At 32.7% G+C, this 25,556-nt stretch overlaps 4 protein-coding genes and 1 non-coding gene across 6 annotated transcripts; 3 read left to right on the forward strand and 2 right to left on the reverse strand.

The window, feature by feature from the left end:
* Window positions 1-5,110: 5,110 nt before the first annotated feature.
* Window positions 5,111-5,192, forward strand: TRNAS-AGA (transfer RNA serine (anticodon AGA)). Its single transcript has one exon. It is a non-coding gene; the product is annotated as a tRNA-Ser (tRNA).
* A 1,384-nt stretch (window positions 5,193-6,576) lies between these two features.
* Window positions 6,577-8,890, forward strand: LOC108457389 (uncharacterized). 2 transcript variants are annotated; one of them, XM_017756422.2, is made up of 3 exons: window positions 6,577-6,852; window positions 7,048-7,149; window positions 8,427-8,890. In XM_017756422.2, exons 2-3 carry the CDS (start codon window positions 7,050-7,052, stop codon window positions 8,645-8,647), a joined length of 321 nt encoding a protein of 106 aa, XP_017611911.1. In that variant the 5' UTR covers window positions 6,577-6,852; window positions 7,048-7,049; the 3' UTR covers window positions 8,648-8,890. The 2 variants fall into 2 exon arrangements, with proteins under 2 accessions (XP_017611911.1, XP_017611910.1); XM_017756421.2 differs by having other exon boundaries at window positions 6,651-6,852; window positions 7,043-7,149.
* Window positions 8,891-9,088: 198 nt separating this feature from the next.
* Window positions 9,089-11,679, reverse strand: LOC108457388 (phosphatidylinositol N-acetylglucosaminyltransferase subunit C). The gene is made up of 2 exons (XM_017756420.2): window positions 11,549-11,679; window positions 9,089-10,509 (listed from the first exon to the last, which is right to left on the reverse strand). The coding sequence occupies exon 2, from the start codon at window positions 10,389-10,391 to the stop codon at window positions 9,480-9,482; it is 912 nt and encodes a 303-aa protein (XP_017611909.1). The 5' UTR covers window positions 10,392-10,509; window positions 11,549-11,679; the 3' UTR covers window positions 9,089-9,479.
* Window positions 11,680-12,233: 554 nt separating this feature from the next.
* Window positions 12,234-19,963, forward strand: LOC108457512 (3-isopropylmalate dehydratase large subunit, chloroplastic-like). Its single transcript, XM_017756627.2, has 15 exons — window positions 12,234-12,506; window positions 12,596-12,730; window positions 12,823-12,993; window positions 13,419-13,571; window positions 13,689-13,757; window positions 13,852-13,968; window positions 14,335-14,409; window positions 14,497-14,574; window positions 14,698-14,793; window positions 14,935-14,984; window positions 15,301-15,355; window positions 15,536-15,667; window positions 15,783-15,830; window positions 15,941-16,099; window positions 19,634-19,963. The coding sequence occupies exons 1-15, from the start codon at window positions 12,453-12,455 to the stop codon at window positions 19,772-19,774; spliced, it is 1,533 nt and encodes a 510-aa protein (XP_017612116.1). The 5' UTR covers window positions 12,234-12,452; the 3' UTR covers window positions 19,775-19,963.
* Window positions 19,964-22,283: 2,320 nt separating this feature from the next.
* On the reverse strand, window positions 22,284-24,795 carry LOC108456203 (auxin-responsive protein IAA12-like). The gene is made up of 5 exons (XM_017754799.2): window positions 24,308-24,795; window positions 23,936-24,234; window positions 22,950-23,067; window positions 22,791-22,852; window positions 22,284-22,715 (listed from the first exon to the last, which is right to left on the reverse strand). The coding sequence occupies exons 1-5, from the start codon at window positions 24,634-24,636 to the stop codon at window positions 22,666-22,668; spliced, it is 858 nt and encodes a 285-aa protein (XP_017610288.1). The 5' UTR covers window positions 24,637-24,795; the 3' UTR covers window positions 22,284-22,665.
* Between the last annotated feature and the right edge of the window lie 761 nt (window positions 24,796-25,556).

Genomic DNA, 25,556 nt, shown 5'->3' on the forward strand with positions numbered 1-25,556 from the left:
TTATAGAATTTCATATGCAAGAAGAACATTATCAGCAATTAATCTACCTGGTACAAAGGTGCTTCTGGATCGATACAAAACTGTAGCCTGTTTGCTACAGATTTTGAAATTATTTTATAAAAAACCAAGCAAAGGCTAATTGGTCTAAATTCTGATGGAGTTTTTGGTTGAGAATTCTTTGGGATTAGCACAATATTCGTATGGTTTAAAGGATTAAGAGATTTTCCTTTATTAAGAACTTCCAAGCAAAAATCACTTACCTCCCTCCCTATAATATGCCAAAATTTTTGGAAAAAAATTACCGGAAATCCATCAGGTCCAGAGGCTTTTGTCGATCCAATACTTTTTATTACTTCAAATATTTCCTCCTCTTTATAATCTGCAGTCAGAATTTGATTCATACTATCAGATATATTGCAGCAAACACCTGAGAGTATGTGACTCATATTACCAACTCCTTTAGATTCGAATAGCTCCATAAAGTAGTTCTTTATCATGATTTCCATATCATTTTCTTCCGTTTTGAGAATACCTTCTTTATCCTCCATCCCTCGAATATGATTTATTCTACGTCTTTGGGACACGTGATTATGGAAGAAAGCCGTATTCCTGTTCCCTTGTCTCAGCCAATTTGATCTCGCTCTCTGCTCCCAGTACATCTCTTTTTCCATCTCCCAATTTAGTTCCATCTTTACATCAATTATCTCGGCAAGGATATCATTGTCTCTATCCTTTTTATCAAGTTCGGCCAGTCTTCCTCTTAGAATCTTCGCTTTCCTTTCACGGTTTCCTGTGATTTCTTTTGCCCATTTTTGTAAACTCAACTTGGTATCTTCAAATTTTTCCAAGGAATTACCAGATTACTTTTGCCAAATTTCCTTGATGATTTCTTCACACGATGGCTCAGTGATCCACCAAGATTCAAATCTGAATAAATTCCTTCCCGTGCTTTTTACATTTGACATCATCTGGATGAGGACTGGACAATGATCAGAGAAAGAGTGAGTTAAGTGTTGAACCTCGTACTAAGGGAACAGGTTTAGCCACTATTGGTTCGCAACTCCCCTATCAAGTCGTTCTCTGATATTTGTGTCTGTAAAATTGCCCCTCTCCCAAGTAAACTTTTTCCCTTTGAAACCCATATCAGCCAGATCACAATCTTCCAGAGCTTTTTGAAATTCTTTCATTTGTCTCTTATCTTTTGTTCTTCCTCCACTTTTCTCATGTACATATATAATTTCGTTAAAATCTTCACACACACACCATGGTAAGGAACTATTAGACTTTAACCTGCGAAGTAGGCTCCATGACTCCTGTTTGTTTGATTGATTTGGGTTGCCATAGAACCCAGTATACTGCCACATATACAGAATATTTTCTTCATTAATCTCCACATCAACATGATTGTTCGAATAACTATAAACTTGAACTAAATCATTACCATTCCAGGCTAGGCTTAATCCACCACGTGACCCACTCGCTGAAATATACATATCATTTTGAAATCCACATTGCTTTCGCAATCTCTCCATTCTACTACTATCTAATTTGGTCTCCATTAAGAAGACCATTTGGGGTTTATAAAGCTTCAACATATGCTAAAGCCTTTTAGACACCTGAGAATTCCCCAATCCTCGAACGTTCTAACATAGAATTTTCATTGTTCCCGGTTAGCTGACAATTTGCCAGCCGCTGATCTAATTTGTGAAAGTTCATCATTGTCTCCCTTAAAAGTTTGAGACTTAAACTTTGCTAAATATCCTCCCAGATTCTCGTCCCTGTATTTAGCTTTTTTAAATGTATCTTCACCGTTCAATTCTGAAACTATCTTTGTCTCTGGATCAAATTTTCATTTTCCATTTATATAGTCATCTATAAATGAATCATCTTTCTCTTTTTTGGATAGGCGCTGCCAACTCTTCTTCCTGTGGCCCAATTTAGGAGATTCAACTGGGCTAATGGAGCCCACTAATTTGTAGACTGTTTTTGGATCTTCCTCATTACTATTCCAAATTGTATCTGCTCTATCCACCACTTTTGTAGGCCCCACTTGCATAGAATTTGCCTTTGAAACAGTTTCTAAATTACGGTAATCTTTCTTTGTTTGTGCTTCCCCTTTTATAGGCAAGTTTTTTGCCTAGATCTCCTCGTCATTATCTCTTGGAGCTCTTTCCCCCTTTTTAGGCGATATCATCAGCGAATCTCTTTCATCTTTATCTCTAGAACGTTCCTGAAATTTTTCCATTTTTCGAGGCATAGAATCCTGTTTCGGAAGCACTTTCTTTTTCGATTGGCGAGTCAAGGATGTCCTCCTGATGATAGCACAGCCGCAGTGTTCGCCACTTCTTCACCTGTGTAGAAGCATTGTTGCATCGATTTTTTCATTAGTGATCCAAATAATAGGCTTTCTTTCCCAACTATGGAAGATTCTGCCTTAAGGGTTATCGAGAATGGATAATCCTCTTCTGTTTTACTACAGTCTCCTGTTTGTATTTCCAATCATTCTTTGACCCCATGTCCCATCCTTCCACACCCAAAACAAAAGGTTGGGAGATTTTCATATTTGAAAGCTAACCAGACTTTCCTTCTTTCATCCAAAAAGACGAATATACCTCTTCTTAATTGTTTTTGTATATTCAAATTAACTTTAATTCGGCAAAAATCTCCCTTTACCTCGGCTCGAATTACTCCCCCAAAAGTAGACCCAATAACGTGCATCAAATATTTCTTATCACATTCAAGTGGGCACGGGCCAACCTTTAACCAAAAGGGAGAGAAGATCAGTTGAATCTTATTGCGCTCCATAGGTTGCTTCAGTCTGTCAAAAATAATTAATTGTTTCCGAAAGAACCATGGGCATCCCTCCAAAATCTGTTCTAAATCCTCTTTATCTTCAAAGGAAATTGTAAATAAATTCTGACCAGCAATGAGAATCTCAAACTTTTTTTTTGTTTTCCAGATAATCCTTAATTGCGCTCACAGACTGTCTAGGTTGTACGATTTCCTCGTTCAAACTGAACAAATCAGCGTCGGATTTTTGGATGGAGTAACTAGTGAACTTTTCACCGTTAATTGAATTAACTCTTTTTCAAGAAGAGCGATCTCGCTTCTATCATCCATTGCTTCAGAATCACCGCTCGTCTTCTTCCCAACCACAATATTCACTATTTCTTTGGGAAACCTAAGAGAGCACTCTTGACTCTTCTTCTCTTTTATTTTTATTTTTTGGTATAAAGACAAGGGTAAAATTCATGGCCAGGTAAAGTTAATAAAGGTTTTGGATGCTGAGGAAGCCCATTTCTTAGCCTTAATTTCGCGATGTCGATTGTCTGTAGGGAGTTGTTGTATGGAAACTAAAAGGAGGAGACGCTAAATGTCTTGGATTGCTGGTGGAAGCTTTCATCCTGCATTCGTCTATCCTAATAAAATGTTGCACCATTTCTTGTCCATGTTGAGAAGTTCATTAGAGAAAAAATTGTAAGATTTGAGAAAAAGGAGGATTGAGTGTACCATGAGGATCCTAGCTTGAACGATAACAGCACCACCAATCAGGTTATTATTATTATTTCGATTTATTGAGACATCAAGACAGAGAGACCATTGAGGAGCCACTTGGGCGGTGGGGAGAGATTTGCGTAATCTAGGATGGGCTGCTGGCAAATTTGGGAGATCAAAAGAATGAGAAAAGATCATTAATTCTGAAAACAAGATCATTTTTGGATTTCCAGATAATCCAAACTGAGCAAGTAACCAGGGTATAGAATCTCTTGGAGTCTTGTTAAGAGATGTTATTTATATCGAGCCAGTGGAGAATCCAACGAGACAAGGAGGGCATATTAATGGAGTCTGGTCAAAACGAAAGTGGAGAACCAAACCATAAAGCCCTAGCAAAATGGTATTGAAGGAAAAGGTGTTCGATAGTTTCCCTGTGCTTGGTGCATAACGGGCACACATTACCAATCTTGGATATCCTTCTAGAATAAATTTGTCTTGTAGGTAGACAGTTGTTGCAAATTTTCCAGAAGAACACGATAATTTTGAGGGGGAGTTTGAGTTTTCAAAGATTTTACCATGCATTGTTCAAATGATCACGTGGATAGCCTCCCCTCGAGTACCGCACGGTCTGGTGGCTACTCGAATTGGTCAAATTGCAGGTAGAGCTTTACATGTGGACAGCAATGGAGGTTACCCTCATAACATTCATTTCCTCGGGGTCAGAGTTGATATCAACCCTTGGAAACCTCTTATTGCTGGTTGTTACATCCAAAGTGATGACGGAATCAGATTTTGGGTCCACTTCGGCTATGAACGTGTGTGTAAGGTCTGCATCCAATGTGGCACCATTGGCCACTCTCGCAACAACAGTCCCCATGACAACTGACAACCAGAGCAAACAAAAGAAATTAGGCTAGTCTTGGTTTCTCGGAATTCAATGTCAACCAAATTCATTTTAGATCTACCATTAGGGCCTCAAGAACCAGATGTTCCATCGGTTCTACTTGCATGGAACTTGTCCCATCTGTTGCTGTCTGTACTAGCTCCATCTATCCTTTTGCTCTAAGCCGTCTCCGTTTTGGTTCGAACACTGTTGTCCGTGCTAATACCGATGCTAATAACAATGATCAGAATAGAGACAATAACCAGCCTTGTGCCTTTGATGATAACTCTCAAAGAAGTGTGTCTAATGATGATGAAGATTCCGACCCATCCATGAGCGTTGAGACGACGATAGTGAGGATCACACCCCCTCAAACAAACATTCTCTATGAAGAGGTCCCTCCTATTGATACTGAGCAAGTTTCTAGAGATGATCTCCCACTCTTGCTGTTTGGATATTTTATGTCAAAATACTCTAGTACTTGGCTGACTTATTATTATACACTGATACACTAGTACTTGGCTTAAAAATTGAAAACCAATTAGAAAATACATTGATACATAACAAATGCCAAGTTTTTAAATGGAAAAAATATCTCAAAAAAAGCAATGATTTTGAAACGAACCCATTAAAAACAAAGGATTTTTAGCGTGAAAAATACAGAAGGATTTCATGCATATTTCAACATTCTTTTACCTTGGTGTAAAATTCTATTGACAACACATCAAAGTAGTGGGCGTGCCGGAGTGGTTATCGGGCATGACTAGAAATCATGTGGGCTCTGCCCGCGCAGGTTCGAATCCTGCCGCTCACGCTTATCATTTTCAATTTTTTTTCTTCATTTTTCCTATCAATCCTTAAACGTTTTCTTATTATTGGCTTGGCACCCCCAAATTTTTAAAAAATTCCTTCCAACTCCATTTTTAAAAAAAAATTATGTCTCCAAATGTTTTGAAACTTTTGATTAGGTCCTCTCAGAGTTTGAGAATATTTTCATTAAGCCCCCAAAATTAATTTTGAAAATTTTCATAAGTCTTCAAAAAATTGAAAAAAATCATTATAACGTTTTTATATGTTTTATTTATGAATTGATAGGAGTTATGGTTATACAAGTTTATAGTTTCATTAGTACAGTACTTGTGCATATATTTTTATACTGGTAAAATGTATTAAGATATCTTAATTAACAAATATTGAAAAGGTTTAATTAATAAAAAAATTGTAAATGTTAGTAACTGAATTTATTATTATGTCGTGTATATATATAATAATCTTTTACATTTAATATTAAAGCATTCTAATTTTTTAATTTAAACTTTTAATTTAAAATAATTCTCATTAAATCTTAAGTAACCAAGTTTGAGATCCGTTATGCACAATTATATGTGTAGGTCTTTGAGTTCTATCATATATGGAATTTTTAATCTAGTAGTTCCAGTTTGTTGGCTTTAGTTGGGATTGTATTAATTCTTAGTTTATTTATGTTGTAATTGTTTGATTATACTTGGTGGTTACTCGAACAATCCGTTTGTAATAGTTTAATATTTGTGATTATTTAGACTTGTATTTGTAATTGTACTTGCACTTGCACTTGCACTTTAAAAAATAATCTATTTTCTTTAATTTTTTAATAAAAAATCCTACCATTATAGTTAAATTGGAATAAATTAGACCTTTTATTTTTACTAATTAAATATTAAAATTTTGATTAAACTGTAATAAGAAACTACACTCATATATCTTGTCATGGTTAGACTTGATTAAGAGTTAGGTTACTTGTTTGAGCCCAAAAATCTATCTGAAATTTAGATGGGTATGAAAAAAGGTACTGTTTAAAATATAGGTTGAGTTCAAACTTAAACATCTAAATATCAACTCATTTTTAAATTTGTAATATATTGTATGTAATTTATAATACATAAAAATTAGATCTATTATTTAATATTACAATGTATCTGTTAAAAATATGTTAAGTTGTTTATATTTAAAATAGTAGTAAAAATTATATAAAATTATTAAATGTTAAATTTAAAATAGTATAAATAATTTTAAAAAATTTAAACAATCATATAAGTGAGTTTAAGATGTATTTGAGTTAATAATTTATAAAAATAAATAAATTTAAATAAAATTATGACTCATATTTTAAATCCAACCACGTTTAAAACAAATAAAATTATACCAATATGTTGGATCCGAACCTGACGTAATCACCCCAACACTAGTGTTAATTGGCAACCTTAACGAAAAAGCTAATTTCAAGAGTTTAATTGATACTTTCGTTTAACTTCCCAATTAAGTACGGTTTTGATTAAGAGTTTTATTAATTTTTAATTATTTTACAAGGATTTATATAAAAAAGAAGAAAGGTTTTTCAAATTTAATTTGAAAATTCCAGGCCCTGACCCATCCTTCTCTTCCCTTCAGCTGCCTGCTATTGCCTTCAAGTTTCCCGACGACGAAATTAAATAAAGGTAATTTTTGAAACCCTAAACTTTTTAACGGTTGATAAAGCAATTATATTTCTATTTGAATCCCAAGTTTCCCCACCGCTATTTGAAACCCTTAATTTCCAGTTTGTTAGAATCGACGATAAAGTAATTATCTTTCTGGTTTTTTTTTTAAATTTAATTAATTTCATATGTTTTTGCCCCTTTCTTTTAGATTAGACATGGCTGCTGCAGTAATTAAGAAGTTCTTCATTGCATCAATGTTCATGTGGATAGCTCCCCTTGCAATATTGTATGGTTTTAATCATAATTTACTTCCTGGTAAGACCCATTGATTCCTTTTTTTCTTTTTTCTTTTTTTAAACTGAACGTCTCAAAATTGGTTTTTTTTCCCCTTTGATTTTAATGTAGAAGTTGGATCTTCCTTTTTCTCTTTTTAATTTTAAATTTAGGCGTTTTTAACCTAGTTTAGCATTATGTTTATCTAAGTCATGAATAGTTCATCTATTTTTTTCATTTTATTAACAAAGGCGATCGCAATACGAGACATGAGAAAGGGTTACGGATATTGGGATTCAAGTACATACCATCTATTGACGAAGACTGTATGAACTAATTAGACCACGATCCGGGATATGGGACGGGGGTTATGGATGTTAGGATCTGAGCTTAAACTGCAGGAATTAATTAGACCATAGTCCGGGATATGGGAAGGGGTTACGGATGTTAGGATTCAAGCTTAAACTTGTCAGATGCCACATCTTAAAGGAAACTGCATAAACTAATTAGATCACACCCTGGGATAAAGGAAAGGGTTACAGATGTTAGGTTTCAAGCTTAAACTTGTTAGATGGCAAACTACATGAACTAATTAGATAATAATCTGGGATAAGGGAAGGGGTCGTGGATGTTAAGTTTTGAGCGTAGGCTAACTGGGCTGCAGTCTGGGATAAGGGAAAGGGTTATGGATGTTACGATTTGAGCTCAAACTTCTTGGATGCCACCTATTAAAGGAAACTACGTGATCTAGTTAGGGCAGTCTGGGATAAGGGAAGGGGACGGTCTGGGATGTGGGTTTTGAGCTTAAACTTGCATGAACTAATTAGGTTAAGTCCTAAGTTCGAGTAGTTCATCTCATTACTGTTAGCTTTTGCAGTTCAAATGAAGGCTAAACTCATTTCAGTAGAATGGTGAAAACATGGAAACGAACCCTATTGGTTTGGAAGCTTTAACTACATGTTATCAGTAAAATGGTGATCGGTGCTTATGTATCGGAACCGGTCAGTGCAAAAGCTTAACAAGAGCCTTGATAAGAACTTGTTTTCTGTCAATGAGTAAGAAAACGAGAACACTATCAGTGTTGAAACCTGGAGCTCTTTGTTGAGTTGAATAATTTAGATGCACAAAGTTGTGAAATACATATGCTGATATATTACAGTTTATCTGTTCTGATCCCACACCTAGTGAAGTGGTTGCATACTACTTTTCTATTATCAGTGCTTATAATTGTTGTGAAAGCATCGAGTTCCATTGTTGATTTATTTGTTTATGCTATATAATCTGGTTTATTGAACGGGAAACATTGGTTCTTGGAATAGGTTCAACAAATTTATCTCCCCATGCTATGACTCTGGTGAGTGGATTCGTTGCTGTAATTTCGGTCAATATAGTTATCGCATTCTACATCTATATGGCAATGAAGGAACCTTTGGATAAGCATGAGCCAGATCCAAAGTTTCTCGCTGATGCCAAAGCTAGTGTAAGCCAGCCAACGGGCGAAGCTCCAACCTCTTCCGAGTCCATAAAGAAACGAGAATAGAATAGCCGAAGCCTGAGTAACTACAATGGAGAGAATGGAACAATGAGGGTCTGTGCTCCATACTCATGCCTTATGATTATGAAATTAAGTTCTTTCTAATGTTTTTGTTGTATATTTAGACTCATTTCTTTTGGTCTTTTCGATAACATTATCAAGTTTTGATCCAAACCTCGTGATTTTGATTATTGTTAACTTGTATTGACTTGCATTTCTGAAATCATACTAATCTTTCAACCTGTCCAATGTTTCATCCAAGTTTTTTTCCTGTGTCTGCATTTTTCAATTTTTTCTGTATTCAAACATGTATATAGCGTATGATCTTATTAACAAAATAAATTAATTACTGCATAATAATTCATCCTCAATGTAACTTTTGATATATTCGGACATAAATAAAAAAATTACAATCCTTCAAATATATAAAAAGAAAAAAAAAAGAACTTTACAAATATTGAGCCGAGTTCATAATATTGAGTATATCTATGGAAGATATATATATCCGTATTTCACATTTATCACAAATCCGGGCAACATAAAATACAAAGGTTAGTTACAACTTACATGATAAAACTTTGATGACTTAAAATTTACATCAACACACTTCACAGCTAAAAATCGACAAAAAAAAAATTGTGTAACTTCCAACTCCTAATTTTTCTTGAAGCATCTGCATCCGAAACCCATTTTTGTTGCATATTCGGATATGGATACGAAGATATGATCTTTCAAGGACCTGCCAAATACATAGCTGATGATACAATTCCTATACCATATGCCTATATTCAAATCCGAGTCCGAGTAATATAGAAACCAAATTCTTATCAGTGAACTTTCAATCTGTAATATCAAAGCAAAGCTTAGCCTCATCCCAGGGGCCATTAATCTCAAACTTGTATTCTTGAATCCTTATAAGCCAGTAAGGGCAAACCACATTAACAAAGATCAAAATCCCCACTAACAACACAAAGAGCAAGCAATGCAGGCTATAAACAAATGTTAAAGTGACAGCCATTAACCCCAGAGAAAACAAAAGGTGCAACCTGAAAGAGTATTTCTTAATACAGTAGGTGACCAATGGTGCAAATAGGAAGATTTGTAATGAAAACAGCATGGTGGCGAAAACATGTACCCGTGACGGTAATCGGGATGCTATGAAAACCGAAGCGACAATGGAAGCGTTTAAGGAAATACAGCTGGTTAAGTTAGGGTTCTTGAGAGCACCCGAAGGTCTTATTGTAGAACCGGAATAGTCGTGAAGGAAAAGATGGAGCAAGAGGAGTGAAATGGTTACTGCCCAAATGGAATCCGAGCTGATGGACCTTGTCAACGTTTGGTATATTGGAGCTAACACGAATAATCCGGTTGTGAAGAAGGAAACGTTAAGGACGTAGTTCCAAAGACGTTTGAGGGAGAGCATTTCTTCAGTTAATACTAGGATTATGAAACCAGAACCAAGAAGGCTTATATCCAGAAGCAAGAGGGAGTTTTCATTAAGGGTTGACCTAAGGGTGTAGATCCATACCAAGACCACAAGAAAAACAATGCATAGATATTGTGAGATGGAAACCGAATCTTGCATCACCTTAAGCATATTCCGTTTAACGACATTAGCATTCATTACCATGTCTTCAAGGAAAGTTTCATCTGTGTGGTTGTCGTCGTATCCAGGTTGCATCCCTCCGTATGCAACTTTTCTCCATCTGGATGGAGCCAGGGAAGAATCGGCAGTGAAGTTCATATCCATCTCAATGCCACTGCTGTGGGAGAAATCGCAACTTCGTGCTTCAGATTGTCACAAAGCAAAATGTTCATCTTCTAGGGAAACCTCTGCTTCCACTCCATTAGATTTTAAGAAGCCAAATCTAAAGATTGTTTCAATGTTTCAGGGTTAGCTTGAATAGCAAACAATGAAAGCTGTTTGAATATTGCAGCAATTTATATCCAAATTTAATAAGAGCATTACTAATTTAATAGCTCAAATACAGAAAGAATAGCCCAAATGTTGGTAAAAGCATCATGGAGGCTCCTGTACTAGGTGTGAAATTGCATTTTGCCTCCTCTACTCAAAAAATGAGCAAACTAATCCCTTTACATTAGATAAAAGAGCAAACTGCTCCTTTCTGTTAAAATTTCATCTATTTCTACCATTAAAACATGGCATAGCTAACAGAATAACTAAACAGTGACACATGATGTCAAGTGTACCTCATGCTAACCTACAGAATAACCAATTTATTATTTGATCCAAATATACAAGGATTAATTTTTGAGTGAATGGGGCAAAATGCAATTTGACTCCTACTACAAGTGCCTCCATGATCCTTTTACCCCAGATATTTAAAACATCAAATCTCATTTCACTCTTCATTTTTAGATATGATCCTTCCAAACCCTCTCCAATTTTTTTTTTAAAAAAAAATTGAACATATTAACACATACACGAATCCAACACTTGTACCCAAGTTCAAGAAACATAGTCTGAAGCACAATTCATTGTTGACTTATAGGCATTGAATGCATAATTCATTGTTCATTAGCCCAAACCTAAGGCAGCCCCAATTTATCCAAAAACAGATTCAAATTATCAATCAAAGAAAGACCAAGATTCCCACGCACAAATCCACAGCGCTCCAAGAAAAAGAAAAGAGAAAATTTACTCAAAGCAATAAAAGAAAGAACCCAGAATTAATTCATGAATATTGTTGATTCAATGACAGACCCCAAATAAACAATCATCAATTAAAATCCACTTTTTGACATAGAATACTCTTAAAAATCATGTTTTTAACCACAAAAACTGAGAACAACCCACAAATCATCTCAACATCCATTTCTGTTTCAGAGAAACATAGACTTTAACAATTAACAATAGGAACGAATAAAGAAGAACGAAAATCGTACCTTAAATTCCGAGATAAAGGAACGTTGGAGATGGGTTTGAGAAAGGTGGGAGAGCTTTTAACGTAGATGGATTGAGAGAAAGAGAGGTCTATAAAGTGCAACAAAGACCCAACATTTGGCCCAAAAGGGGTAATTTTATTCAATGAACTAACGTATTTATCTTTTGGGTAAATTCCACCTAAGGTCACTAAATTATTAATAAGTTTACAATTTAGTCACATAACTTCAAAATGATACAAAATGGACACCAATTTTTCATTTAAGTCACTAAGTAGTTAAAATTGTTGTCATAAGACATTTTCTACTTGCATCGTCTATGCCAATTGAAAGATCTCGTTCCACTTCCTTCCTATAGATTTTTGTTCAAAAACACCTTTGAACATCTCAAATCTGCAAATCAGGATCTAAATAATTTTTTTCTCTTATCTCCAACATTGGTTGTCAAACTAGTTTGGATTTAAAGTATGTTCTTTTATTCGTCAATGAGTACTGATCTACTATATTGATCTTCAAATCGACGCTTGAAACTCACTAGTTAAACTTTAAAAAGAATTAAAAGTTTAATGACTTAAATAAAATTTTTTAAATAGTTTAATGACTTCAACAAAAAATTTCAAATAATTTAATGATAATTTTATAAAATTTTAAAGTTAAGTGACCAAAAAATAAATTTTTCAATAACCTTAAATATAGTTTACCCTTAGGTTTTTTAAGATTAAAGTTTTGCCAAATAAGGGCTTGTGGAATCCGTTTCCATATTCGCTTGCTGGTGCTAATTCGTATGCTGGTGTAGTCTGCGCCCACGCCGCTTATATTCCCTTTTTCTTTTTCTCGCTAAACAAACAGAAAATCAGCAACCCTCTTCTTTTACATTCTGTGGTAATTTAACTAAGAGCTGAATCTTATGGCGTCTTCTTTGGCTTCTCCGTCCCCAACTTCTTCCTTTATCAGGAACAAGGTCAGTGCTTTCGATTACCCTTTTTTAAGATTTTGATTAGTGTTTAATTCTTTTTTATTAATAAGTAAAAACCCTTTTTTAATGACCAGAAAGATTTGGGTTTCTCTGCTTTCCCTTCAACATCTCAAATCGCAATTCAGAAATGTAAGAAACAAGTTTCGAAGAAAATCGTCTCAGTCATGGCACCTCAGCAATCAGAGCGTAAACCAGCGACCACAGGCTCTGTTAGTTCCTTGTTTAACTTCCATTGTTTCATTTTCATCGATCGGTTAATGGATTTGTATTGATTTAAAAAAAAAATGGGGTTCCTTTTCAGGTGAAGACTGGAATGACAATGACAGAAAAGATTCTTGCAAAAGCCTCTGAGAAACCACAGCTGAGTCCTGGTGATAATGTTTGGGTTAATGTTGATATATTGATGACACATGATGTTTGTGGTCCTGGTTCCATTGGTATCTTCAAGAAAGAATTTGGTCAAAATGCAAAGGTATTCATTTGCTATATTACTCTCTTTTTCCTTTTTTTTTTTTTGTTGTTGTTGATTTTAACTCTTTTCTTTTCTCTTAGGTTAGTTTTGTGCATAATTGAGCTGTTTTTTATGCTTGTTAGATTATAATTAGCCTTTTGAGTTCACAATTTCACATAGCATTTCAAAATTGAAATTTTTGATTTCATGAAGTAACAATAGCTATGTCACTGTTGTAAGCTTCTTCTTGTTCTTCTCAATTGAATGCATTTTTGAAGATTGGAAACTGATTTTGGTGATTTCTCTTACAACTTTTTTCATTTGCCAATGAAGTACTTTGGTAGTGTAGAGTCTTCGTCCTTGTATTTTTGCATTTAATTGTGTTCAAGCTGTCTATTTGCAGTGGCTGAATTCATTAACTGTTTACTATCATTCCGGTATTGAAGGTTTGGGACCGTGAAAAGATTGTTATTATACCTGACCATTACATATTTACAAGTGATGAACGTGCGAATCGGAATGTAGATATTTTGAGGGATTTTTGCACAGAGCAAAATATCAAGTATTTTTATGATATAAAAGATCTTAGTAATTTTAAGGTATGACACTTTACCTACTTTATCTCGTAATTCATTTCTCGTCCGATACTCTGAGGAACTAGGGGTATATTCTCTGTTTATTTACATAAAGCTGAATGCTAATTCACAACATTGCAGGCAAACCCTGATTATAAAGGTGTATGCCATGTTGCACTTGCACAAGAAGGTCACTGCAGGCCTGGAGAGGTAACAAATCTTTACCAGAATTATTGAATTGTAAAACTTAAATTCAGGCCTTATGCTCTAGAATTGCTGTTATGTTTTTTATATCTGCCTTCAGGTTTTGTTAGGGACAGATTCTCACACCTGTACTGCTGGAGCATTCGGTCAATTTGCTACAGGAATTGGAAATACAGATGCAGGCTTTGTCTTAGGCACCGGGAAGCTTCTACTCAAGGTTTGTTAATTATTCTTTAAGGTTTCGCTTGATTAAGCGTGTATTCCTTTTTTTTTGTTGGGGGGGGTGCATTGGCTGCGCTTGTTAGTGTTATGCTTCCCGTAGAATTATTGACCCTTTTTTTATGGTGAATTGAGAGTTTAGGTTATCCAACTATAATTGAAGGATTTTTGACAAAGCTCTAGCTCTTTGATGGGTGATTTTCTCCTTCCTGTTTTCTGCTCTAGGCATCTAGTTTGATTTGATGACTGTCTTGGCCTTTCCTTCTGTGAACAAATATGAGGATTTTTATGAGTTGAAGGACGATACTTGCAGAGTTGCATTTTATTTGGTGGTATAATACTTACAGTTCATGTTCAATTGCAGGTTCCACCAACATTGAGATTTGTGATGGATGGTGAAATGCCTCCTTATCTGCTTGCAAAGGATTTGATTTTGCAGGTAAGATCATATACTTTTAGGCAATCATTTCATTTTTATATAAGTTTGGTCATATAATGTTTTTCTAAAATGGTTCCCTTTGAGCAGATCATTGGTGAAATATCTGTAGCCGGTGCAACATATAAAGCCATGGAGTTTGTCGGAACAACGGTTGAAAGTCTAAATGTAAGTGAACTTGTAATGTTCCATAGCTGTTAACATTAGGTCCTTAAATATCTTCTCAGCTAGTTTGATTTCTTGCTGGGAGAAATCATGAATTTGATTTTGTAATTTACTTGTATTGGATAGATGGAAGAACGGATGACGTTATGCAACATGGTTGTTGAAGCTGGGGGAAAGAATGGAGTCGTTCCCGCTGATAGTACTACATTTAAGTACCTTGAGGTGAGAGCAAAAATCATTGAGCATGTTTATCCAGATTCCCTACTTGGATCAACATCTACTCTTGAACAATGTTGATTTCATTTAGTGTCTATTGCTGCTTTCATGCCTAGCTTACGGATTAATATCTTTTGCTTTCTATAGGGTAAAACATCCCTGCCATATGAACCAGTTTACAGTGATGCACAAGCAAGGTATTGTGATTAAATGGTTAATAAAGAGTTCATGTTCTTATTATTATGGTCTTGTTTGCTATTGGTTAGTATGATTCAATGGGAGACTGGTCTCATTCTTCTTTGGGTTATCACTTAAAACGAGACTTATAGCCAAATAGGATTGCAAATTCTAGTATATGCTACTGTGATTTCTACCCGCATATAACAGTATTCTAGACTGAAATAGGATTTGGTTTTATATTCTATCGTGGCCGGTATTTACCGTACTGTTTCATGCTTGGAACTGTATTGAGATGAGTACAATTATGATTACATCTTCTCGTCTGGCTTTCAGTTATCTTTCCGAGTACAGATTTGACATCTCAAAGTTGGAGCCCTTGGTGGCTAAGGTGAGTGCCTGTATAAGTGATGAGTTCTTTTTTTATATACACCCTCCCCCCCATCTCCCTGTTGCTCTTTACTAAAGTTTATCTTGTAAAAGTCGCTTTTATCTCTATCTTCGCCGTCTTTTTCTTCTCTTGTGTATGTCTGTGTGTACAATGGAGTGATCTGTTAAATCTATTTTGCAGCCACATTCTCCTGATAACCGTGCTTTGGCAAGAGAATGCAAAGATGTTAAGATAGACAGAGTTTATATTGGATCTTGTACTGGTGGTAAAACTGAAGATTTTCTTGTTGCTGCTAAAGTCTTTCTAGCTTCAGTAAGAGTCATACATTCCCATTCCTTATCCGTAGAGCTCATATATTATTGCGTAGTTTATGTACAATAAAGAAACTAAGCTGTGGCTGATAAACTTTAATTTGCTTGACCTGCAGGGAAAGAAGGTCAAGGTTCCTACATTCCTTGTCCCGGCTACACAAAAGGTGCGACTCAGTATCATCAATATTAAAACATCCCCTAGTTTTCAATTAGAATCAACGAATAAAGAAGTAATGATAAAAAAAAATTGCTATTAAACTATTAAAATTGGCAGGTTTGGTTGGACTTATATACTCTCCCTGTACCCGGATCTGGTGGGAAGACATGCTCCCAGATATTTGAAGAAGCTGGCTGTGACACACCCGCAAGCCCTAGCTGTGGTGCTTGTTTGGGTGGCCCAAAAGACACATATGCACGTATGAACGAACCAAAGGTAATTAGTTTTTAACCCTTAAATATTACCTTCAAAAGCATTAGATTTGTTTTCCCGTAGTTTAATTACCTGAACTTTTCATTTCCCAAAGTACCTGGGTTTGACATATATTCAAATACGTGTACTGTAACACCCTCTACCCGTATTCCGAGCCTAGAATAGGGTACGAGGTATTACTAAACTTAATATGATCAATCATGTAAAAAAAAAATTAGCCATAAAATTTTTTTCTAAATTAAAAACTTTCATACATATGTTTAACGTCCCTTATATGGGTCTACGGGGCCCAAAACATACATTCAGGGTGGTTCGGGACCAAACTGTAAACATATGAAATTTTTGCAACACTTAGAAAATTTTCACACTTTGGAGAGTCACACGCTCGTGTTTTTAACCCGTGTAACTCTGTTTATAACTTCATCACCCTTGTCAGTCGTACACTTCATATAAATAACAACAAATGTGTATGGGTTTAATTCTCATTTAATTTCTCATATATATACACAATTTCACGTTATGTAATCATACAACATATAATAGCCATATTTCGTAATCTAAATATATTTTCATAACAACTTATCTTGATTTTAAACTATTCCCTATTTAAGCTTAAATAACCAAAGTATTTGAAATATCATCTTTATACAAATAGTACATATGAGTTATATAATTCTATAATTATGAATAAACACATTTATCAAACATTTTCTATATTCATATATCAATGTCTCATGTCTTCATATATCAATAATCGTCATTTTCATTAATTTTAAGTTCAATTTTATAATTATTTGTCTCGTGTTCAATTTATTCCATATCGAATTTTATTCATTAAAACATTTGAATTATCAATACATATGGACAATACATTCAAGATGAACAATTATATAATCACAAATGAATTCATTTATCAATCAAGTTCTATACTCGTATCTTATCAACTCGTACTTTCTTGTATCACATAATTTCATGTAACACGTATCAAACTTTGTCAAATTAGTGAACGTCTTACGAAATTAAGTATTTTGTTTTCTCGATGCCATAGTTCAATTATGGTCTTACACATTTTCACATAATGATGCCATAGTCCAGCTATGATCTTACACATATTCAGATATCGATGTCATAGCCCAGCTATGTTCTTACACGAATCACATATCTCACTGATGACATATCCCAGATATGGTCTTATATAGTAGCATATATCACATCGATGTCATATCCCAAATATTGTCTTATACGGAAATCACTTGTCACTTGTCACTTGTAGCCGAAGCTACCACTATTCACTGATCAGATGGCTGGAGCTACCATTTTTCACTGATCAGGTAGCCGGACCTATCACTTTTCATTGATCAGGTAGCTGGAACTACCACTTTTCACTGATCAGGTAGCAGAAGCTATCACTTTTCACTGATCAAGTAGCTGAAGCTATCACTTTTCACTTGTCATTTGTCATTGATCAGATAAGTGTAGCCGAAGCTATCACTTATCGCTTTCACTTTTCCTTGATTAGATAAGTGTAGCCGAAGTTATAACTTATCACTTGTTGTCATGGTTTAACCATGGTCTTTTCTTTCAATTCATCTTGTCACTGAACTGAAATGCTCAATTTGATCATTTATTTAATTTTCATGCTTTTACATTATTCACGATTTTATCATCAACACATATGAAATAACACATCATGAAATTCATAAAATTAACAAATAATCACTAAAATTTAACCATATAAACTCACAAGTTCAATTTTTGTATTATAACGATAATCATAATTTCATAATAAATATATCAAATAAAACATTATATCATTTCTAATCCAACACTTATTGATTATAATCGGGCATGTGATCAATTTATACACGAGTCATTCATATATTTTTGTATATTTTCCTTCTCTTCTTCATCCACATCCTTAGTATAAACAACACACTTGTAGGTAACATTATCCATAATTTTCACTATCTACTTATGTGAATGTTCAAGCTGTCCATCTGTGTCATAGTCACTAAATTATTTTTATCTTGAGTCATAGAATTCTAAATTAAGATCCATAAATTTTTCCAGAAACTAGACTCATATGTCTTCTTACCATAAAAATTTCATAATTTTTGGTTGGGCGATTAATCTGATTTATTCATTGAAGTCTCCCATGTTCTCATTGTCGGCGGTTTAACCCTTCTTCACTAAAAATTAATTATCTTCTCGTACAAGATTCGAATGATGTCCTCGTTTGTTTTTCTTGAAAATAGACTCATTCAGGATTCTAAACATATAAATTTAAACCTCTAATTATTTTTATCCAATTTTTGATGATTTTTCAAATTCAGAATAGGAGAACCCGAAATCATTCTGACCTTGTCTTACAAAATTTATTGTATCTCGTGATTTACAATTTCATTGCTTACATAATTTCTTTTATAAGAAACTACACTCAATAAGCTTTAATTTCATATTTCATTCATCTTTTAATTCGATTTTTACAATTTTTGTGATTTTTCAAAGTTAAACTACTGCTGCTGCCCAAAACAGTTTTAGTGCAAAATGTTGATTTTCATTTTACCCCAAATTTCACAATTCATACAATTCAGTCCTTGCTCAATTAACCCTTAAATTAAGATAATTTTCTCAATTAATACTTTTTCTAGACATTATAAGTTATTTCATAACTATTGAGATTCAGAATTTTCACATAAAACTCTAACTTCAAACTCTTTTACAATTAGGTTCCAAACATTCACTTTTTATTCAATTCTTTCAATAAAATCAGAATATAAACAATTTAAAACTCTAATTCCATGCCAAATCATCATATACTTCCAGCACTCATCCATAACAACTTCAAAAATTAGACATGGAATCACAAACTAATAAAATAGTAAGTTGGACCCAATTGTAAAAGTCCAAAAACATAAAAATGTCGAGGAGAAAGCAAGAATTAAACTTACATGAAGTTAGAGTATAAAAACCAGCTTGAACCCTCTTTAATTGCTGTTTTTCAGCTGATGAATATGAAGAGAAATAAAGAGAATTTTAGATATTTCAATTTAGTCTTTTTTATTTAATTAACCACCCAAACGTCAAAATTTTCTGACTAAATTTTATTATAAATATTTTTAAAAATATTTATAGCTCGATTTATGAAGTCGAGGTCTCGATACCTTATTCTCGACCCAATTTACCGAATTAATTCTTTTAAATCACCAAATTCACTAATTGAAAAATGTTTTTATATTCACATTTGACTAATAGGTATTAATTTATTAAATTTTTAACTCATCCGTCGGATTTAGTGATCTTAAATCTCTATTCCGATACCACTTAAAATTAAACTGTTATATATACACAAGAGCTTGAACCTCCAAATATATGGAAAAAAAGGATAGAGCATATTTTTGTTAAATATATATTCATATTTGACACAGTTTGCTTTCTATAGTTTACCCTTATGTTCATGTTCAACATATATTCAAACACGAGTACGAGAGTAGGAGCCCAAAAAAATTGAGAATTTTAATGGAATCACCATTGCAGGTCTGTGTCTCAACAACAAATCGGAACTTCCCTGGTCGGATGGGGCACAAAGAAGGCCAGATATATCTTGCTTCTCCGTATACAGCAGCTGCATCAGCTTTGACCGGTTATGTCACCGATCCAAGAGAGTTTTTGCAGTAAGAAACTTGAGTAAATATTTTGTAGGTTTAAATGTATGGCTCATATGAATAAACCATAGGTTGAAAAAAGAACCAAAAAAAAGAACTTTTTGTTGTATCCTATATTCCAATGGATTCATGCAAGGAATGCCAAAAAAACTTGAATCTCTCTTTCGTAAGCTTTCATAAATGAAAATTGTTGTTTGGACAATTCTTGGAATTATCATGTCGAGTATATTACATGTTTAATAGTTTAGGGATCTAAAATTATATTATTATCCCTTCAGATTATCTATTGCCATATTCGACAAAGTGTATAGAGATCATGTAAGGGTAATTAATCTATCCATCTTTTTTAATTATTTTATTATTATCTTAATATATCTTAAAAGCAAGTGGTATCAATTTCAATCCGCTTGTCGATATTTTTTACTCTACTTGCATAATAATTCATCATGTAATTGAAAAAATATAATTTTTAATCTTTGAAATTAAGTTGTGTTTATACTTTTTTTTTTTCTTTTCTTTTTTTCCACTTTGACACTTGAACTTAACAACTAAGTTCATTTTGGTATTTAAGCATAAAAGTTCGATGATGTAGTATTTTGACCTTACGTCATACCATCACTTGAAAATTTAAAAAGTTATATAAATTTTCTAGTAGTGTGTAATAGTCTTAGAGTGACATGTCTTTTGATAATTGAACCGGTGATTCGATAAGTTAAACCAATGTTTTCTTATTCATCTAATTTGATTGGTTCAATTGGGAAATCAATAATAATTAAACAACTAATTAAAAATTATGAGATTAAATGAATTTAATTGTCAAGTTCAGAAATTAAAATAGACCCAAAATATACAGATATTAAAATAGACTTAATTGCCAAATTAAATTCTTAATACAATTTTATCCCATCATGTAATGATCATCAATAACACACTAAACTTCTCTCCAATTGTCATTTGTCCCACAGTTGCTACAAAATTCATATTGTCCTCCACCATATGTATATATATGAACCCGACAGCACAAGGTAGCACCAATGACCTTTTTACTCTTTGAAATGTCCCAGTACTGGAACATATATAATTGCCAAAACCATCTTTTTTCCTTACATTACAGGCAATCAACAATGTCTTCCTAGGATTATATATATAGAACCTTTCCAGCTGTTGGGGTTTCCATTGCTATTATTTGTTGTTTTGAATGAGCCTACATAAAAAAAAAAAAAAAAAAGCTCAAAGTCATTAAACTGTTATTAAATTTTTGTTTTAGTCATTTAACTTTAAAAAATTAAAAAATAATTACTAAATTAATAAAAAAATTATCATTGAAGTAACTGGACTGTTTAAATCATTGTTGTATAGCATTCTTTATTTGCACCGCCTGCACTAATTGAAAGCTTTCATTCCTTTCTCTTCTACAATTCAACTTTCTTTTTTTATAAAACAATTTTAAACGTCATAAATCTATAAACTAAAATCTAAATAGCTTTTTCTCTAATCTCTTACACTAACTATCAGATTTAGATAAACTTGGATCTAAAGTATATTTTTCTACTTGTTGATGGGAATTGATTCTCAATGACTTAAATAAAAACTTTCGAATAGTTCAATAACTATTTTAAAACTTTTTAAAATAAAATAACTAAAATTTACCCTAATATTTAATATCCATTCAGACAGCTAAAAGGAAGAGAAAAGAAAGTAATAATGGGAATGGGGAGACCTACCAGTTTTGAATGAAGGGCTTGCAATAAGCAAAGAAAAAAATAGCAATGATTGCATAATCTTAAATCACCTAAATGTGTTCCATTTTTCATCAGCAGCAGTATCTTATACATCTCTCACGCCTTAGATTACATTTGATTGAATCAACCACCAAATATATGTGTGTATATATATATATATATATATAAAACAACCTTTTAGATAATGAATCAGACCACTTGTATAATTTTTGTTAAAATATTACATAAGTTCTTATATTCTTCATAAATCTAGAATTTAGTTTTTATATTTTATTTTTAGGAAATTTAATTTTCTATTTTTCATATTTCAAAAGTTAGTTACATCCTTATTAAGTTTTTTTTGAAATATCACACCAATAAATTTATTAAAAAAATTTACGGTGTTAATAATTAGACCTAAATTTTAAAATCTGAAAGTAGAGAGATTACATTCCTAAAACTAAAAAAATAGGGGCTAAATTTTAAATTTGTGAATAGTACAAACCTATGGCATATTTTAACCCATAATTTTTTTCATCTGATGCCAAAGTTCTACTTTTTTTTTTTTTTGGGTTAATATATTTTTTGATACTCAAGTTTTTTTGTCTCAATTTGGTACTTGAGAGGATTTTTTTTTGTCCGGCTTAAGTACATTAGTTTGACTTTAAAGTAAAAATAGGTACTTAAGTTTAAGTTTAGTCCCAATTAAGTTTCTAAGTTTTTACCGAAACATACATGTCAAATACTCATTGATCTATACGATATTCTTTAGAATACAATTTCAAACACAATACAATCACATGATACAAAAAATAAATTCGATATATCAAATTCTTGCATACCAATACTATTGCTAGTAACCAAAAACAAAAACACTCAGAACCTTATATTAAATGTAAAGTATAAACAAAACATAATGGAAAACACTAAATATCAAAATCACACACAAGTTGCAGCAAAGCTCAAAAATAACGCTCCTTTTTTTTCCCAGTACTCGCATATATACAGTATGTTGAAACACGTCAATTCGGTCGAAAAATTTTATATTGATTCGAATACGAAAACAACCATCAATTTTCTTTTCTAAATTCATTTAGCTTTTTGTGTTCAAACTGTGGATTTTTTTTTTTTTTTTTGTTTATACGGAAAATTAAATGGCGAATTGTGATGTCGGTCGATAATGTTATATCAGTTTGCTTCTTTGTGTTCGGTTCCTTTCATGGAATCTAGGAGCTGCAACAGATGAATAACAAGAATAAAAAATGGGTAAAAATCGAAAACCGAAAACCAAAAAGAAAAAACTTTTACCGAGTCCATTAGCCTCGGAGGTCTTCATGATTCGGAGCCTTCGAACTGAGGTGAGAAACATCCTGAAAAATACAAAAAAAAAAAAAAAACAGATTACAAACAGGGAAACATCAAACTAGTTTTGATTTCATTTTTTGGATTTAAAAAAAATAAACATACATCCATGGAACATCTCCTACAAGCATCCAATCTCCCTCTTTGTCTTCATAAGTCAAAACAAATTCAGATGATCCATCCAAAAGCTTAGACGGCATTGTTAATTGTTGTTTCTCTGCACCTACACAAAGGAAATGTCACATAAGAATCAAATAAGTGGTCAAACCATTTCAATTTAACCGGTTTATTTACTTTAAAATTTAAAATAAATTAATAATAGTTAAAGAATTGAATACTTATATACAAATTAATGGGCTAAAACATAACATAAAAAATCCAACAATTTTTATTAGAAATTAAAAAATAATTTTAAAAAATTGGATTTTTAGTTTTTAACCAATATTTTCAATTTTCGATTCTTTTACGAGTTGAAAATGATTATGACTATTTCTAGTTATATGTCATTGGTTGGACCACCAATTAAACTAGCCATGTTCATAGATTGGACTATCTTTCCGAACTTGGAGACCCGTCTAAAATTTTAAAGTATTTGGACAAAAAATTAGACCAATTTAAAATATGGATAGGTCTCAAATTCAAACGTTCAAGCCCCAAACCTACCTCAGCTTATTCTCTATATTTATAATATATTATATTATGTTATATATATTAATATATATAATTAATAACATATAAAAACTAAATTTACAATAATATATAATACTATATAAAACATTAAAAAGTTAAGGTACCTAATATAAAATTTTAGTAAAAAAATTACAAAATTAAAATAACATAAATACTTTTAAAAACTTAATTTAAATTAATTTATAAATATGAAAGAGTTTAAACAAAAAATTAAGTTCTATAACTCAAATTATAAATATAAAATATATAAATATTATACTTAATCCCAATTCAACCTAGTCGGATCCAATCCATAAACACTTTTACATTAAATTAATTTATCCAGTTTTAACTATACTGATCAGATGCTAAATACTTTAATTTTAGACACCATTGCATAAAGCTTCGGGTTTAAACTTTACCGGCGGATCTGAGGAACATATTTTCGAGTGCTGAAGCCAAACTATGATAAGAAGAATGAGCATTCAAATTCACTTTCCTTCCTATTCGAATGCCATCCATATTGACTTTAAAAAACCCAATATGCCCTAAATTTTCATTGGGTTTTTTCAGCTTTGAACCATCTTTTATAGCTTTATCTTCTTCTTCTTCTTCATTAATCCCTTTGTGTTCTTCTTCAGCTCTTGGAGCTTTAGCTTGGTTATTATTAACCAAGCTGTTCATCCTGTAAGACCTTATGGGTGGCCATCCGACAACTTGACTGCATTCAAAAACATGGAATTTACGTTAAATAAATTAATTTCGTTTATATGTATTTATGCATGTATATGTACCTGGTAGCAGTAGGAGAGCCACTGTCATGGGGGACAGATTGATCGGCGGCTCTTTTGGTCCCTGAAACGGTAACTGAAGGAGGAGTGCCGCCGTTCATGGAAGCTCGACGAGGAACAGGGAAGTCTTTGGCAGTCAAGATTCTACCACTAGCCTTATTAATCTTCCCTGTAGGACCACCAATGCTCAGCCCTAGTCCTAGCTCAAGCTCAGTCTCGGCTGGATACGAGCTTGCCTCTGACATTGCTGACTCGTTTGTTGAAAACCCAGAAGAACCACCGCTTCCGCCGCCGTTGGCTCCGCCACCAAGTAAAACTAAGCCACCTTCCATTACAAGAAAAAGCAAGAAATTCTAAGGGTTTTGGGTGAGGTGAAGAATTAAAAGGGAGAAGAAGGTGGTGGAGGGAGTGATGATATGGGACCCATATGTCCCCTGGTGCGCCCACCACCTTCACCATTTTCAGACATGATCATATCTGTGTTCTTTTTTTTTTAATCAATTATGTCTCTTTAGAATTTATGTTCTTTTATGATTTATAATTATGAAAGGTATAATAATAAATTTAGTTTTTGTTTTGTAATTTTAGTTTTTTTATAATTTTATTATTATTTTGACTCTCAACTTTTAAAGTTTAGTCCAATTATATTTTGTTAGATTAATATATTGATAAAAATGTTAAAATTTTAATGAATTTGATGTAATAATTTACATTATAGCCCCATGTGTATTTCATAAAAATCAAAAAATAACAAAATTTTTTTCAAATTCAACAAAATTCAGAAAGTTAATAATTTTTTAAAAGAATTATCCATGTAAACAATGAAATGCATATAGACTACCATGCGAACTACCATATTAATTTAGTTAGCTTTGCTAATCCCATAAAAGTAGTTTGAATAAAATTTGAAGGTTGAAAGTAAAAATAATTTTAAAAATAACTAAAGTGACAAAATGGATAAACATTATAGGCTAAATTAATCATTATGCTTATATGATATACTGAAATATTAGGTTAAACATTTGTTTTGTCTTTTTACTATTCTTAAATTTGACATTTAATCTTGTATATTAATTTGACATAATTTGATATCTTTATTTTTGTTACGTCTACTTTTATAACGTTTTTAGTTAATTCAAATGATTAATATCGTTAATTATTTTAGTAAAAAAATTATATAAAATTTCTTAAAATTACCATTTCTAACTTTTTATATTGACATGAAATTTTTTTTTTTGGTTTAGAATGAGTG

The sequence above is a fragment of the Gossypium arboreum genome, chromosome 9 (assembly GCF_025698485.1).
Source record: "Gossypium arboreum isolate Shixiya-1 chromosome 9, ASM2569848v2, whole genome shotgun sequence".
NCBI classification, from domain to species: Eukaryota; Viridiplantae; Streptophyta; class Magnoliopsida; order Malvales; family Malvaceae; genus Gossypium; species Gossypium arboreum.